We start from the raw sequence: 17,627 nt of genomic DNA, 5'->3' as shown, positions 1-17,627 counted from the left end.
TGGGAGACTGCCTTGCCTTTTCTCCCTCCTCTTGCCCCCCTCTCTCCTCCCTTTCTCCTTTTTTGGGGGGCGGAAAGAAAGTTCAAAGGGTGCCACCTTGTGGCCGAAGATGGCGAAAGCGCCCTTTGGCATTCGCGTGAGTGTGGTTGTGCGTGTTTTCTCATTCTTTCCTTCTTCTCATGCACCTTCCCTTTCATTCTCCGTTATTTCTTCCCCACTCCTACTTCTTGCTCACTCTCTAGCCTTTTTATCCCTGTCCTCTGCTTTCCTACGCTGCGTCTGTTGATAAGGTCACTGTAAACATTTGATGAGAAATTACTTCCTCCAAGCACCTTGGCTCCGACCCTGGGGCTGGGACCTTTGCAAAGGAGCCATTGTGCAAATGAAGTAGAGATGAACGGTGCCTTTGTGATCTGATTCATTCCAGTGACCTTACTGCACTATTAGTGCAGATCATAAAAGAGACTGTTGGGGTCCAGTGACGTGGCTGGGAATAGCATAAACAGTCCCAAAGAAAAGGCTGCTCCCGGCGTGGAACAGCCGGGCATTCTAGATTGTCTCCATCTCCAGATTTTAGAGAGTCTGTGAGAAGTTCTTCTTTTCAGCCTGTGAACTTTGACTTTTTCACCCTATTAGGGCAGAGAGAGTAAACAGCTCACAAGAGTATAGACCTTCCGAATCGTTTGGGACTGGCAGGGAAGAGACGATCAAGGCAGGAACTCAGTTTTAGCTTCATAGATGCCCCCTGGAGAGTCCTCAGTGCACACCTACACTCCATTTTCCAGCATGATTTCTCCCCTCCATTTGTGATCCTCTAAGACACTTACCATCCATGGTGGTTTCCCCCCACCAGTGTACCATGGAATCCTAGTGTCTCAGAATGCTTCATTAAACAATAATTTTGTTGTCAGATAAGTTTCGGGGATTCATAAAGCATTGCACTACCCTGCCTCCGAAATGATCCTCAATGTCCTTCCTTCCCTGGTATTCAAACACACCCTCCCCTCCTCGCACTGAATAAGACTGACTTGTGTGTAGTTGATAAGGTATTGCAGAAATGACGTGTGACTTCTGAGGCTACGTCATAGAAGATATTGTGGTTTCCTTCTAGCTCTCTTGGATAACTTGCTCTGAGGAGCCCGTGGCCATGTCAAAAGGTCACTCAAGCAGCTGTATGGAGGCATCCATGTGGCAAGAAGCTAGATGCCCTGCTGATAGCCAGCAACAATTTGCCAACCATGTGAGTGACTCATCTTGAAAGTGGACCCTCCGGCCCTAGTCATGCTGAGAGATGACTGCAGCCCTGGTCAGCATCTTGACTGCAGTCTTATGACAGACCCCAAGTCACAACCACCCAACTAAGCCAATCTCAGAGCCCTGACCCACAGAAATTTTGAGATAATTATGGTTTATTGGTGTTTTAAGCCTCTAATTTGGGGGTTAATTTGTTATGCAATAATAGATAGCTAGTAAATACCTATACATTAAAGCTTTGATAGTTTTTTTTTTTTAACTTTAACTGTATTTCCTAGACTTGCTCAATCCTGAAACTGTTCTTTTCAAATAACACCTGACACCTACACTTTGGGAATCACTGCTCTCAGGAAAAAATAATTGGCAGAAGATTAAAATACTCTAAACTGCACAACTCTTGCTCCTCCATATCTTTAAAGTAGAATAAAGCTATCCAGAGTCAATAACAGGGGTGAATGAAGCTCCTGGTATACTAGCAATATGATGGCTCAACAAGTCTGCAGGGGGAGACATCAGCTTCTTTGAACTGGCAACATTTTCCTTTGGTTGTTGGGGTATAGCAGCCTTATAATTAAAGCATGTCGGGAAATGGGGTGGAAGAGGACCTAGGAAGGAGAATCTTCTTTGGCTTCCTGCTAGCATTTCCCAGATTAGTGTCACAGCTAAGAGACATCCAAGTATCAAATGCCCTAATGCAAATGTTATCATTTGCTTGAGGGGACTCTCAATGCTATGATTGGACTGAGGGGGTCTGAGTTCCTAATCTCTTGCAAAGATCCCAGTGTTCTGGGAGGAGTGTTCTGAGGAGATTGACTGACTTTCCCAAGGTCCACAGAGATAGATAGATAAGGTTTAAATTTTTTTTAACGTTTATTTATTATTGAGAGACAGACACAGAGCATGAGCAGGGGAGGGGCAGAGAGAGGGGGAGACACAGAATCTGAAGTAGGCTCCAGGCTCTGAGCTGTCAGCACAGACCCCGATGTGGGGCTCGAACTCACAAACTGTGAGATCGTGACCTGAGCTGAAGTTGGTTGCTCAACCAACTGAGCCACCTAGGTGCCCCCCCACTTTTTAAATTTTTTTTAACGTTTATTTATTATTGAGAGACAGAGAAACACAGAGCATGAGCAGGGGAGGGGTAGAGAGAGGGGGAGACATGGAATCTGAAGTAGTAAATAAGGTTTAGAAGTAACTCCTCTGCCCCTCAAAGTCAAGTCAGTGGAAGAATGATATAGACTGTGATGTTGAGGCTATGGAGAAAAGTTTCTGGAGTTGGAGAAGTGCAAGGGCAAACTAATCATGTACATGAAAACATTTGAATGGTAACCTGGAAACTAAGGCAAGGGAAAGCTTCCTGGAGGAAGAAGCAGTCAAGAGTGTCTCATGTTGTGTAAGTCAAGGGCATAAGCCCCAAGAAAAACCCAATGATGTGAAACGTGTCATTGTGTCACCAAGGAGATTCCAATGATGTAGTGCTTTTGGATGTTGGACTGCACTGGGTTATTAGGAAGGGGAACTTCTCTTTCAAGTATAGAGTGGGATAAGGTGGTAACTTGTGAATGTTTGAATGTTTAAATGCTATAAGGAAGGATCCCAGGATACTTAAGGATACCAGGAATTTCAAGTTCCCTGCCTTCCAAAAGATTGGAGAGTTTTTGCCTTACAAGACTGATCATCTTAAGGGTTTGGTCGTGCACTACTGTTGTAATTGACTATTCCAGGTTCCCTTCTTTTAGGTAGAAATTAAGAATGACCTGCCTGTTTACAGGCCTCCAGCAACTTGCTGTCCCATACTTGCCCCCCACCTCCAATATGTGACTGAGCCCCTTTTGCCAAGCTGTCAAAAAGCAAATTTTGTTGTTTTGATAACATTGCCGTTTAACCTTCAAGAGTCTCGGGGCGCCTGGGTGGCTCAGTCGGTTGGGTGTCCGACTTCAGCTCAGGTTATGATCTCATAGCTCGTGGGTTCGAGCCCTGCGTCAGGCTCTGTGCTGACAGCCTGGAGCCTGCTTCGGATTCTGTGTCTCCTCTCTCTCTGCCCCTCCCCTGCTCATGCTCTGTGTGTGTGTGTCTCTCTCTCTAAAAAATAAATAAACATTAAAAAAAAGTTAAAAAAAACCTTCAAGAGTCTCAGGGACACTAAATCGTTTGTCTGTGTTCTTGACACAAGTTCTGGAAAATGCTCCAGATAACACATACTACCCAAGAAAACTTGGGAAATTTTTTCCTTAGAAATATTTGTCCACAATAAGAACAGAATATGTACATATCTGACACCCTGTACCATATTTTGGGTCAACCAAGTAGGTCCAATGTTTGCCAAGTTCTTGCAGGTCCCACTGGTCTTTGGGTTTTGGTGGCACCCCAAAACTTCCTAAGGCAAAACATCAGTTAGTAAAAATAGTCTTTCATTGTCATGATATTTCCTTCATGCTTGTCCTCCATAGGACTTCTGTTTGCAAAAAGCCAAGGCAGCCTTCCTAGAAGGAATTTATCATTCAGAACAACAAAGTTTCTAAAGAATCTAAATTAGCTAAATAATTCCTTTTGGTCAAAGGAAAAGCAAAGGTGCTAGTAATGACTCTAAGCCCAAGGGCAAAATCGTAACCTAGAGCAAATACCTTGATGGCATCGCATAGGCCAGGTTATTCACAACCTCAGCTCAGAAACAAAGCCTCATTGAATCCAGTATTCCATTAATAACCCTACCCAAAGCCCAGCCCAGTCTAACTTGAAAATCAATTTAATCCAGTACCTCCCATGATTCAATTTAGGGCAGTTCCATACACATCCTGAAATCCTGTTAACAGCCACCCAAATGCATAAGTAGAACTTATTAAACACAGCCTCAACCCAACTCTGATCAATTCAGAGTAAAAAAAAAAAAATGAGCTAATTTCATATATTATTCAATGTCAGCCCAGAGACAGATCCTGTTTAATCTGGTTTACAACACAGCTCACTTAAACCTATAGACCATCACAATCCATCCTAAGTCACATCTAAGCCCAGCATGAAGTTTAATCACCAACTTACTCTTAGCCCAATCTAGCTAGAGTCTGGCCAAAGTTCAAAGCTTAACACAGCAAACACAGCTTGCTTGTAGGAAGGTACATTCCTACAAGGTCTCAACCAAGAGAATAATCCATAACTCATGCCAACATATCCTAAAAATCCATTGCAGATCCTCATAAGGACTCAAAACCTCACTGAATAAAATGTTCATTTCATCTAGATCAGAGACAAGGCCAATCCAACCTAGAACCCAGAGGAGGGATAAAATGGACCAGTATAGTCTAGGGTCTTGACAAGCCCAGAGTTTACAAATGTCCAATGAAAGACTATATCAGACAACTCAAGGCTAGCAAAAAGCAAAACACAAGACCAATTTAAGCCTTTTTTTTTTTTTTTGCCTAGTTCTGCTCAACCCTGGCATATTTAAGCGTATTTAAGACCAAAGTCTTACTCAGAGACTTCAGACCACTTTACTGTGGAATATATCAGAAGAAATCTACCTAAGACTGTCAAGCCCATAACTCCTTTGACACTTTTGCTAATGTGTCCAAGGTCCAAGCCAGAGAATCCAGTGGTTCTCACCATGTGTGAATATGTGTATGGATAAGAATATTTGGAAGGGGTATGGGGAAGATGGAGACAAAGAAGTTTACTCACTCTGTAATAACCAATGGAAGCTTTTTCAAGATTCATGTATCTGTACAATATCAGAAATAGATATGGGGGTTTCAGGAACACACACAATCTTAAAGTGACCAATTTCTTTTCCCTCTTGCCTCACACACACAGCTCTGATTAGATTTATTGTAGAATTAATGGTAATTCCCATAAATTGTGTACTGGTCAGGAAAGCATACTAATTAACATCGTAATTGCACACCAGCCTATTTGGGGCAAATTACTAACAGGGTGACATTACTAACAAGTTACATGACTTGTCCATAACATAGCTTCCCATCTGCAAAATGAGGTTAAAAATACTACCTACCTTATTGGGTTGTTACGTGGTTTCAGTGCGATCATGCATGTCATGTGTGGCCCTCAGGAAACACACAATAAATGTTGGCTTTTATTGTTATTGTGAGCTTCTGGGAAATAGCATGTGAATTTCTTCTAGAGTTGGGAAGAATAATTTAGAAGAAACACTTTCAGGGTGTTTGAGTTTCCTACCACCCATGAAACAAAGCTGTTTCTGTACCATGGACATTCATATTATCAACTCTGAGAAATGCAAAGGTGAAGATTTGGGCTCATCTAGGAACTATTGGGAATTGAAGATTTCCTAGGATACATGCAGAAAACAAACAGAAAAAATACTTTGGAGCTATCAAAAATCTATTGGCAGCAATGCTGTTTCTGCTAGCCAAGAATGCTACATAGCTAAACTCTAAAGAAATGTCTGAGAAAATGGTTATAATCAGTGGTGCTTTTTTTTTGATGCTGGTTTTTGAGATCTAATGTTATAATAATTGACACTTTTTCTGATGCTGTTTTTTTTTTTGAGATCTAACAATCCATAGAAAAGAATCTTTATTCCATCTCTTTATTAACTCATTCATTCATTAAAAAAATTGTTTTTGGATACCTATTCTAGGGCAGGCCCTATGCCTACATGAAGATACAACGATGAATAAAACTTGGACTTTGCATAATTTACTTGGGATATACAAATGCATAAGAAGGTATTGGTACAACAGTGTGTTTAATCTCTCTTCTAGAGGAAACTCAACATGTCCCTTCTGCCCTACCATGCCAATTCCAAGGATAACTAGGTCTGACATAATGGAATCTTCAGAGATGCACTGTTGAACCACAACTCTTTGGATTGTCTCAGGATGTGAATGAGTTAAGACATCACAAATGTTTTTTCCTACTGGTAATGAGATACTCCTTCCTTAAGTAGATCCAAAAGTGATCAGGAAGGAGCCCATGGCAAAGAGAGCAAGGCCTGGGCTACTTAAGGAATCCCCAGGATACTTGTCCCTATTCATAATCCATCACAGCTCACCAGGGTACAGAAGGGCTTGGGGGTACAGCTGTAACTAGTAACAAGGTATGCATTCACCTCATGAGTTTGCCTCTGAGCATTGACTCCTTAGGGAACTGCTTGGCAGGTAGTCAGACCTAGGTTAGTTTTCTGGCATAGGTTTTCAGGCTCAATTAAATGTGTGTCCAAGGTAGATGTCTAAGAAGCAGGCTCATCCTGGAACCTCAAATATGAAAGCATTTGCCCTTACTGTGGCCAAAGTAACAGTGGGGAAGTCCTATGTCGTTCATTGTGAGAGGGCCTCTACACCTGCTAGGATAGGACTGATCCCCGAAGCTAGAGACGTCTCCTTTCAAAATAGGTAGAGCTCAAGACATGGATGGTGCTACTACCCAGGTTTGTTTTCTTTTCAATCATATTTGTCATCAAGGTTTGAGGACTGATCTACTGTGAAGTCTTAATCATGGTCATAAATTTAGGCACTTAAAGTGTGAGTTTAAGCCAAAGAACATAGCAAAGTCAGTCAATAAACACATAAAATGACTAAAAGCCCCTAAAGCACAGAAGAATTATCTTGAGTTGAAATGGAGGAAAAATCCAATGTCATTGTTACAAATCTAAGAGCTAACAAGGAAGAAATAAAACCCATTCCCAGAATACTGTCCTCTACAAATCAGATTTGCCCAGAGGCAGGCGGAAATCAAGTGGTAGAAAAGAAAAGTTTATGATTTGGTGTCTCAAAAACAGAAACTATAAACTTGAAGTATGGAGGGAGTTCATCACAAATTTAGTAATAAGATCAGCTTAAAATGCTGTTCTTAATCACGTGGTCAATTCCAAGACTGTGGGAAAGAGGGGGAAAAAAAGAGGAAGAAAAACATCCAAATCTGGCAAACTCTATGCATATATAGTAGCGTTTTTGGAATACTTTTTCCACATTTTGATAGTTTCCCCTAAACCAGGTTCTCCTAACATAAAATGCAAGCAGCAATAGCTATATTTTTTAGTCTTCATCACTGCGATAGTTCAGTTATATACTGATGGTCCTACTATGTATCTTTAGTTGGGTTACTTCCTTCCTCTCTGAGAAAGTTTTCTCAAACTCTCAAAGTTTTCAATATTCCCTCCTTCACTCTTAATTGATAGTCATTCATATTTAATTGGAAAATTAGAATCCGAAAGACACTTATATATGTGATTCTTACACACAGGGACGATGCTTAGGCTGAAGCCATGAGTGTATAAGTGGAAGCTTGCATATTACCCTGGGCTAGTGAAGACAATGATAAGAAATGAGAGTCAAGGATAGAGCCCAGGGGAATATACTAGCAGTCTTACAGAGCTCCACAGAGAGGAAACAAGAAGGGAAATAAGACATTTCTAGAAGGGAATAGTCATGAGTCTCAGTTGGGGTAGAGAGTATGAGAATATAAAAACTGAAAACTATTCATTAGATTTAACAGCCAGGAGGGGCACCTGGTGGCTCAGTTGGTTAAGCATCCAACTTGGGATTTCAGGTCATGATCTCACAGTTCGTGGGATCGAGCCCCACATCAGGCTCTGTGTTGACAGCACAGAGCATGCTTGGGATTCTCTCTCTCCCTCTGTCTCTTCCTGTCTCCCACTTGTGCTTTCTCTTTCTCAAAAATAAATAAACTTTAAAAAATATTTAACAACGAGGAGTTCTTTGGTGACCTTCATGAAAAGAGCTAGGTAGAAATGATGCCAGGAAAAAAGGAGCATTCAGAGAGAGAGAGAGAGAGAGAGAGAGAGAGAACTCTTACTAATTAAAGCACAATTGTAAAATCGAAGAAAAAAATCAACAGAAAAAATGGAAAATAGTCTTGAAGACAGAGCAAAACAAACAAACAAATACAATAAAAAAATAAAAACAAATAAAACCCCCAAAACTGTAAACCAAAAAACAATGAACAAACAAACAAAAAGCAACGAGATGAAGATGACAAGAGAACATAAGCTAAGTAAGTAACAGACAAGGGCAGGAGTTCCAGCATCTGAATAACAGAATTATAAAATGCGAGAAAAGAAGAAATCATCACAAAGAAAATTTCTTGGATGAAGGACATGAGTTTGGAGTTTGGAAAGGACCGTCTGAGTCTCTGGAACGAGGGCTAAAAATAGATCTACTTCAAGCTCATTATTAAATTTAAGGAAATTTAGGACAGATACAAGGTTTCATAGGACTCTCAAGGGAAAAATGAGGTCACACACAGAGGAACAGGAATCAGAACAGCCTTGGACTCCTCAACAGTAACATCTGAATCCATTAGTTAATCGAGCCTTTGAACTTCTGAAGAAAATGATTTACAGCCCAGAATTCTACACACAGCCAACTATCAATAAAATATCAGTATAGAATAAGACATGTTCAAACACAGAAGATATCAAGAAATTTTCCTGCCACATATTTATATACTTTCTCAAGATGGTACTGGAGGAGCTCCAACAACGTAAAGGAGTAAACCAAAGAGGGAAGATGTAATACCAAGGAAACACAGAGCCCAACTGTGATGGATAATTCTATCTGTCAACTTGGCCAAGCCATGGTGCCCAGTTGTTTGGTCAAACATCAATCTAGATGTTGCTGTGAAGGTATTTTTTAGTTGTAATTAACATTTAAACCAATAGACTTTGAATAAAGCAGATTACATTTCATATTGTGGATAGGTCTTATCCAATCATTTAAAGATCTTGAGAGACAAGATTGAAGTTCCCTGAAAAAGAAGAAATTCTGCCTCTACACTACCCTGGGACTCCAGCCTGCTGGCCTACTCTGCGTATTTCAGATTTTCTAGCCCCCACAATTGCATGAGACAATTCCTTAAAAGAAATCTCACCAAAATAGATTCTCTCTATATATATATTTTGTTGGTTTTATTTCTCTGGAGAACACTGACTAATGTACCAACTCAAGACAAAGGCAAAGATCGCTTCTCGGCCTTTTGGCTAAGATCAAGTGAAGACAAAGGCAAAGAATTCTTAGAATGACAGCAAAGGGACATCCCAGGATGCTGATGGTGCCAATCCATATAGGAGAACAAAGATGTAAAAGTACACTGCCACAGAGGAAAAAGAAACCCATAGTTACCTTGATGTGATTGACACAGGTGAGCTAAATCTTACCTCTAAAATAGAAAGTCAGTGGAGAATGTTTGAGATTTATGAATCAAAATAGATCAGTGTGTACATATCATTTGGAAACATGCAATGTGTAAATGCCAGAATTAGCTAAATTGTGGAAAGGGGATGGGGCCTGGGAGCCATGGAGTTCATGGGACAAAAAACAGCAACACTGTTATAGTACTTTTAGACAGTTTGGTTTTTAAACTATGTGCTTTTATTATTTTGAGTAAAAACTTAAAATATTTTTTAAAATGGGATATTTCAGATTTTGCTAAAGATTCTGCTAAGTTTGCTTCATTCTATATAGTTATTAGCACAATGGAATGCCATGTTGTCTTTAAAAGTAACAATCATATGGATCAGATATCAATACACAGAGATATTTATAAAATATGGTTTAAAAAATGGAAAAGTTGAGGGGCGCCTGGGTGGCGCAGTCGGTTAAGCGTCCGACTTCAGCCAGGTCATGATCTCGCGGTCCGTGAGTTCGAGCCCCGCGTCAGGCTCTGGGCTGATGGCTCAGAGCCTGGAGCCTGTTTCCGATTCTGTGTCTCCCTCTCTCTCTGCCCCTCCCCAGTTCATGCTCTGTCTCTCTCTGTCCCAAAAATAAAAAAAAATAAAAAACGTTGAAAAAAAAATTTTTTAAATTAAAAAAAAATGGAAAAGTTGAAAAATGGAGCACAGAGTAATTTATAAACATTAAAGCAATAAAAACCATATCTATACACATACACACATATATATCATATGTATATGTTAAAGGAAACATACAACCTTAAAAAGCAACATAAAAACAATCTATCTATATATATATCATAGGTATACATAGTATATATGACTCTATACATGATTTTTAGTGTTGCCTTTAATATTTATAAGTTACTGTTTTTATGCATGTAAATATATGTAAATAAATAAGTAAACACACACAAAACCACACCCAATTATAATTAAAATATAAAGTAATTCCTAACATTAGGAGAATGATTTCAAAAGTTAAAAAGTTTTGGATCATGGGGCACCTGGGTGGCTCAGTTGGTTGGGCATCCAATTCTTGATTTTGGCTCAGGTCATGATCCCAGGGTAGTGGGATCGAACCCTATGTTTGGCTTCTCACTGATCGTGGAGCCTGCTTGAGATTCTCTCTCCCTCTCTCAAATAAAAAAAAAATAATATGATAAAAATAAATAAAAAGTTTTGGATCATTAACAAAATGGTATATTACTCAGCTATTAAAAATAAAACACATGAAGACTAAAACATGAGGAAGTGTTCATGGTGCATTATTACATGAAACATTTAGAATATATGTAGGTTATGATGGCAAGTAGGAAAAATATTCATGTAGATAAGAGCACAAAAGTAAGTTTTACAAGTCAAATAGTTTGGGAAACAAAAAGAGTAAATTGAAGGAGAGACCGTGGATGTAATTAGTCACAGATTAACTGTGTAGCTGTAAAGGGGTAACGGCTGGGGTAACGGAGGTGGAGGGGGAAAGAAACGCTCCTGCAAGGTTGAAGGAGATTTTGTGTTTGCTCATTTATGTGATTTTTTGTTAAGTTGGAGATTGCTTTAGTTGCTATTCAGGACTGGAGAAGGAAGGAAGGGAATGTATAAGCTGAGGGTTAGAGGGAGAGAGAGAGGGAGAGGGAGGGAGAGAGAAAGAGGGAGAGAGAGGGAAGGGGAGGAAAGAAGGGAAAAAGAGGGAGGGAGAGGGTAGGAGGGAGAAAAATGAAGGGAAGGAGAGAGGGAGGCGGGAGAGTGAGGAAGAGAGGAAGAGAGGGAAGGAGGGAAAGGGAGGGTGGGGGAGAGAGGGAGAGGAAGAGAGAGGAAAAGAGGGAAGGGAGGAGAGAGAGGAAAAGAGGAAGAGAGGAAAGGAGAGAGAAAGAGGGAGAGAGAGGGAGGGGGAGGGAAAGAGGAAGGGAGAGGGAGAGAGGAAGGGAGAGAGAGAGGTAGAAGAAGGAGGAGAAAAAAGAGTACCAGGGAGAGAAATGGGGAGAGAGGCAGTGCTGGCATGAAGAGGAAGGTGACCTTCAGAGCACAGAAGGAGAGGTTAGCATGGGCCAAGGAAATGAACTGGTATATGTCAGGAATTCTACTAGGAGGTCACTGATGTTGTATTTCATGTCACACTCATAACAACTATGACTTCGACATTACGATCCTCATTTCATGAATGAAAACCTGAGGCTCAGAGAGGTCAAATAACTTTCTCTAAACATCTATGCAGCCCATAGGCAATAGAGCTGGGATGCAGGCCTGTGCTTTTTCATCTATGCTCTTTCCACTGTGTGACCCTTTGAGACGGTGTGCAGGATGCAGACAAATCTGTAAGAGGGAAGATGAGGAACAGAAGACGTTTTGAAAGATTAAGTTTAAACCTGATAATCTTTTTTGTGCAATTTTCATCCACTACTTGAGTTCCTGGGAACTTGCTTTCTGGATTCCATTTATAGCACAGTGCTTTGGCATAACAGAGTGTTTACTTTAACATTTCTTTATTCTACTGCCAGGACATTGGTTTTGTCTCGTCATTGTACAGTCTACCTAAATGTTTTCAATCATTTAAATGACTGTATTGCGTTTAGGTAAGTGGATGAAGAAGCTTCTTCTTTTGGCTTATCTCAGGGCCAAACATCCTTGAATTCAAACATGGGGTTGCTGCTTTCTTTACTGCAAAATCATCTCTGCAGAGCAGATCTACAGAGCAAGCAAACAGGGAAGAACCCCTTGAAGGTAAGCGTTCTAATTGCATCAGATTCCAAGAATGTCAATGGGTTCCTGTGGACACCCCCGCCCCTGCCCCCAGTCTGACGGGTGAGGCCTCATGGAGTCTGAGAGGCAGCCAGATCCACCAGGGCCTTGTTGGTGCTGTCACACACTCCGTGGAGCCCAGTATGGCCGCGCATAAGTCAGCCTGTGTTTCTCAGAGCTCATATCAAACAGGAAAGGTCAATGTAGAATTCTGGAGAATCAGCTTCTCAGAGTGCCTCTTGAATATGGCAGTAAGTATGTTTGGGGTCAAAGGCAAAGACTGTCTATGAGTCAAAAGCCTTAAGGGTCAGTTCAGTCCATCTGAGGCTGAGTCTTCCTGTAGGAGGAGTGACGGGGAAATGTACATGCTTACAGAACTCTCAACAGCCGTCCCCTTTCAGCTCCTGGGAGGACTGAACCTGTGTATGTCCACTTGTCCCTGAGTTCTGCCAAACAAATCGTGTTTACTTCACACATTGTGGACACTGTCGCTATCTTTGAAGTAAAATGGCTGGGGAAGGAGCTGAGCTAGTGCTAAAACGTTGGCAGTCCTGTAAAAAGGAGGCAGGACCAGAACGAGGAGTGAACTGTGGTGCGTCAGAGATGAAAGGGAAGATTATCAAGTGTCAGGTTCTCTGTCCACCATGGTCTTACCTGACTTCAGTGGCCAGTGGAGATATTAGCATTGGCCAGCGTTCTGGTCACCTACTGCTACAAAATGTAATGACTTTAATGGAAATTGATTATCATTGCTCACAGCAATGTGGGTTGACTTGGGCTCAGCTGGGCACCTCTAATTTGGGGTCTCCTATGTGGTCACAGCAAGGTATCAGCTGGGCTGCAGCCATTGAAAGGATCAACTGGGCTGGATGTCCAAATGGCCCCTTCATAAGACTAGCAAATGATGACGGCTGCCGGCTGGGAGCTCAGGTGTACATGTGTCCTCCACAGGTGGCATGGGCTTCTTGGTGACTGGGTTCTCTGAGAAAGTGGCTCAAGAGTGAGCATTCCAAGGGACTCAGGCAAAGGTGGGAAGTCTTCTTATATGTGACCTTCAGAATTCTCAGAGCATTACTTCTGATTCTCTCTGTTGGTTAAGGGAAGTCATTAAGGTCACCTTAGATCTGAAAAGTGAGAATTAAGCTCTACTTTTTGAGGCAAGGAAAAACATGCCCAAATAGTGACGTCAGGAACTGATGGAGGCCAGATTTCAGGCATCTACTGCAGCCTGAATAAGCTTCAGTCAGAGAGTAACAGCGTATGTATGGAATGGAATGAAACAAATGGTCATTAAATGCTCAGGATGCAACAACATCTTTGCATACATTATTACATTTGACATTTTCAACAGCCCTAAAAAATAGTGTGGCAGATTGATTTTTTTCAGCTCCAATTCTTCACTGGGCCCTGGATCCAAGCTCTTTGCAATGTAACCTTTCAGTGCTTCTCACATGAGAAATGCACAAAGGGGATTATCTCCCTGTACAAAAGCACAGGGCTTGTACGTCCCTGTACTTCCTTGACTTTTGGCTTGGTCATATGGCTTACTTTGGCCCATGGAAAGATAGGAGATGTCATGCAAACAGGGGTTTGAAATATGCTTGCATTGTTTCTGAGAGTATGGTTGGCTATGCTCTCTGTTGCTTTTGTCCTTACCATGAGAATTCCTCCCAGGGAGGTGGTGCCTCTTCCAGCTGGAGCAGACAGGTGGAACAGACTGGAGAGCCAGCTGGACTCATAACTCGAAGCAGAGATGTTCAGCCCAGCCCAGCCCAGGTCAGCCAATTCCCAGCTAGCTGACCATAGATGGGTGAAAATAAATGCTTATTATTGAATGCTACTCAGATTCTGTGGTTGTTTGTCATTGTTGAGTAATAGAGTAGGCATTATTAGCTCCTTTTTTTCCCCCTGAGGCCCCGATCAGTTTTTAAATCCAGCTAGGCTTAATCTAGCAGCCCATACTGTCTGCTACACTGATACTCCGGGAAATGGGCTAAGGTAGTGTGACCAAGCTCCTACCCAGCCCTGGTGGGCATGTAGCGGGAAGCTGGAGGAGATCTGAGTGGGAAGGCTCCTCTCTGTATTGGTTCCCTAGGAAGTTCTTAAAGATTGCTGAGCACTTTTATCTTGGGGTGTGTGTGGTTTTGGGGGGATGCTGCACTGAGTTTTGTTGTTTCCTGAGGAATTTCCACTGAAGAGATGAACAGCTGAGGAGGGAGGGCCCGTCTACAGAGCTCAAGCATGAAAGACAGCATTGTTGATTTGACTGCCTTGTGTGGTTAACTCAAAGACTCAGAACGCCCTGGGAAGGCGTTGGTCTCATAAAGAATAACTCTGTGTGTGTGTGATTGGGAATTTATAGCTCTAACATTGATACTCTACACAATGAGAATAAACAGAGGAGCTGGCTTTCATCTAAGATGTGGCTTTTAACATGTATGCAGATTAAAGTTCTCTTTTCCACATCTCATGCTTGCTCTCTCAGTGAATGATGTTATGTGACTAAGTGTGTGAGAGAAATCACTTTACCTGGTTCTGAATGGATCCTTTAACCTCATGGGGGCTCAGTTTCCACTCAAGCATCATGATGCTTGCCTTAACTACCCAACACCATGAAGGGCAAACGACACCGTGGATGGAGAAATAAAACTTTCATCAAACTGCCAGTGGGTGAGTGAATCTGTATATTTCTGGAAAAAAAGTATTAATGGATATCAAGAATCCAGAAGGATGATTTTTAATTATCTTATTTTACATTAAAACATTTTTTTAAATGCATTTGGGGCTTACCTCTATTGTTATCTGGCCTCAGTCTGTTCAGGCCAATGCTAATATGGTCACTGTCCACTGAAGCCAGGTAAGACCTGTAGACAGAGACATCAGCAGCTCCAACAATTGTCCCTCCCATCTCTCAGCTCCAGAATCACCACAGGTTGTCCTAGGTTCTGGGCCCATTGGCCATTTGCCATCCTCAAAGCCCCTTGGCAAGGCCTTGGTGGGATCTGACATTGGCTCAGGTTCCTCTTCAGCTCTTGGTCCAAGGTGGCATTGAAAGCCTATATATTGGCTCCTGTCTCTTCCAGATTCCCTTTGAACTGACCAAATAATCCAAAAAATTGAGTTTCAGAGACAGAGGAGTTACTTCTAAACCTTATCTATCTATCTCTATGGACCTTGGGAAAGCCAATCAATCTCCTCCAGACCACTGGGGTCCTTGGAAGGGATTAGGAACCCAGACCCCCTCAGTCCAATCATAGCATTGGGAGTCCCCTCAAGAAAATGATAACATTTACATTAGAGGATTTGATACTTGAATGTCTCCTTAGCTGTGACATTAATCCGAGAAATGCTTGCAGGAACCCCATGAAGGCTCTCCTTCCCAAGTCCTCCAAACTCTAGTGTTGGTTTTAGCAGTAGAAAAGACGGAAGTATGTTGTCACCTGTAGTATGATAAAGGATCAGACTGAGAGAAGTACCCACCAATTCATGATTCCAGCAAAGAAAAGAAAACATTGCCTAAACAGTGCACTTATGGGACATAAGGAAATATCCAAATCCAGGAGGCTGGAAGTGAAGATGTAATGAGGAGCATATTTAGATGTAGCAAATCTCTAATATAAAAATGATTCAGGAATGGGTCCATGCTGGCCCAAGAACATCTGACTACAGTAACAAACCTAGTTTCCATTTCACTCAGATGGCTTGCAAGACATTTCAACCACAGAGTTGTAATGAAAACTGCCATTCCAGGCAGGGAAGAGCCCAGTGCCCAAGCTAACTTCAGCACTACCACCAAAGCCTAGTAAAGAAAACATCTGGTGGAGTGTGGACATTTCTAGAACCAAGGCTGCCTCTGGCCAGATCTCTATCCCAATGCAAAAGCTGCCATTTTCAGAATGGCGGAGGATGGAGCTGAGAGCAGGTGCTTTGGGGCAAAGCATGGTTCTGCCAGCTATTTCAGAGTTCTCAAGAGTAAAAGACATACAGAGTGCGATGGAGTTTCACACTCAGGTCAACCAGGTAAAGTATGATAAGAAAACAAGTATGTCGATTGCTTCAATGATCCCCTAACTAGAGAATCCTATTAATTAGAAGACCCAGGTAACTTCAAGCAGTAAGACATAAAAAGAAAACCTTGTGCCCAACTGAAATATCCCAACCATGCTAAGGCTGTGTTTTGGAGCTTCCTCCTTACTACTCACAGGTAACACATATGAAGAAAGTTAAGGGAAAAAAAAAGAAGAAAAGAAAATTGTAGGGGAATTTTATTTGTCAAAATTAAATTGGGGGAAATTCATACTAAAGTCATTTGGAGGGATGCTCTGCGAACTCGTTCAGTTCATTTTTTTCTTTTTTTAAAATTTTCATTAAAAAGATTTTTTTTTAATGTTTGTTTTTGAGAGAGAGAGACAGAACACGAGAAAGGGACGGGCAGAGAGAGAGGGAGACACAGAATCTGAAGAGGCTCCAGGCTCTGAGCTTGTCAGCACAGAGCCCAATGCAGGGCTGAAACTCACAAACTGAGAGATCATGACCTGAGCCAAAGTCAGACACTTAACCAACTGAGTCACCCAGGCGCCCCCATTCAGTTGTTCTTAATAGCACATGCGGAGAAGACTTGTCCTTTGTGATTGTTTATGGTTTTCTGAGTCTGGATACTTGTTTTAAACATAAAGATACTTTGTAATCACTTAGTTGGCACTGTAACTTGCAGGAAGGGGTGTAAATTGAAGGAAGACAGTACTTTCTTAGTTTAGAATTCTATCACGAAATGTTTGCCACTTGAGGATAATCATGTCACCAATGCTCATATTATTCCCACTATTGGTTGCAGATATTTATATGAGTCTGCATTTCATGGTGATTCCATGTCCAGGTGAAAACACCTAAATATTAAAGTTTTTCGTATTTTCTTTTTGGGTATTTGATCTGTCAAAAATGATAGGTATGATAAGGTCTCCCCTCTTTTGTAGTTTTGCTGACTTCTATTAGCATTTCCAACAGGGTTTTTTGTTTGTTTTATATACTTTGAATCTACATAATTTGGTGTATAATAAATGTTACGATTGGCAGGTCTTCAATGTGAATTGCATATTTTAGCATCATAAATGACTTCCTGTTATTTTATTTACTGATTTTGCCCTAAATTGTACTTTTTTGACAATAATATTAACCCCCTAACTTTATTATTTAAAATGTACTTTTATATTGTTGCCATTTTTTTTCATGTATCAGTATTTCTTTTAGTTTCTTCTTGTCTAATACCTGGATTTTTTTTTTACGTTTTTATTTATTTTTGAGACAGAGAGAGACAGAGCATGAACGGGGGAGGGTCAGAGAGAGAGGGAGACACAGAATCTGAAACAGGCTCCAGGCTCTGAGCTGTCAGCACAGAGCCCGATGCGGGGCTGGAACTCACGGACCGCGAGATCATGACCTGAGCCGAAGTCGGACGCCCAACCGACTGAGC

The 17,627-nt window shown here is 41.4% G+C and overlaps 1 protein-coding gene across 1 annotated transcript in view; it reads left to right on the top strand.

Annotated features, from left to right (window-relative positions):
* The first annotated feature begins 12,308 nt into the window (after positions 1-12,308).
* Positions 12,309-17,627, top strand: part of GKN2 (gastrokine 2) — a 47,485-nt gene continuing 42,166 nt past the window's right edge. The window contains exon 1 of the mRNA XM_042981615.1: positions 12,309-12,408. Coding sequence (XP_042837549.1) covers positions 12,403-12,408 — 6 coding nt within the window. The 5' untranslated portion in view covers positions 12,309-12,402. The remainder of the gene's footprint in view (positions 12,409-17,627) is intronic.

Source organism: Panthera tigris, chromosome A3 (assembly GCF_018350195.1).
Source record: "Panthera tigris isolate Pti1 chromosome A3, P.tigris_Pti1_mat1.1, whole genome shotgun sequence".
NCBI classification, from domain to species: domain Eukaryota; kingdom Metazoa; phylum Chordata; class Mammalia; order Carnivora; family Felidae; genus Panthera; species Panthera tigris.
This window is presented reverse-complemented; position numbering and strand designations above follow the sequence as displayed.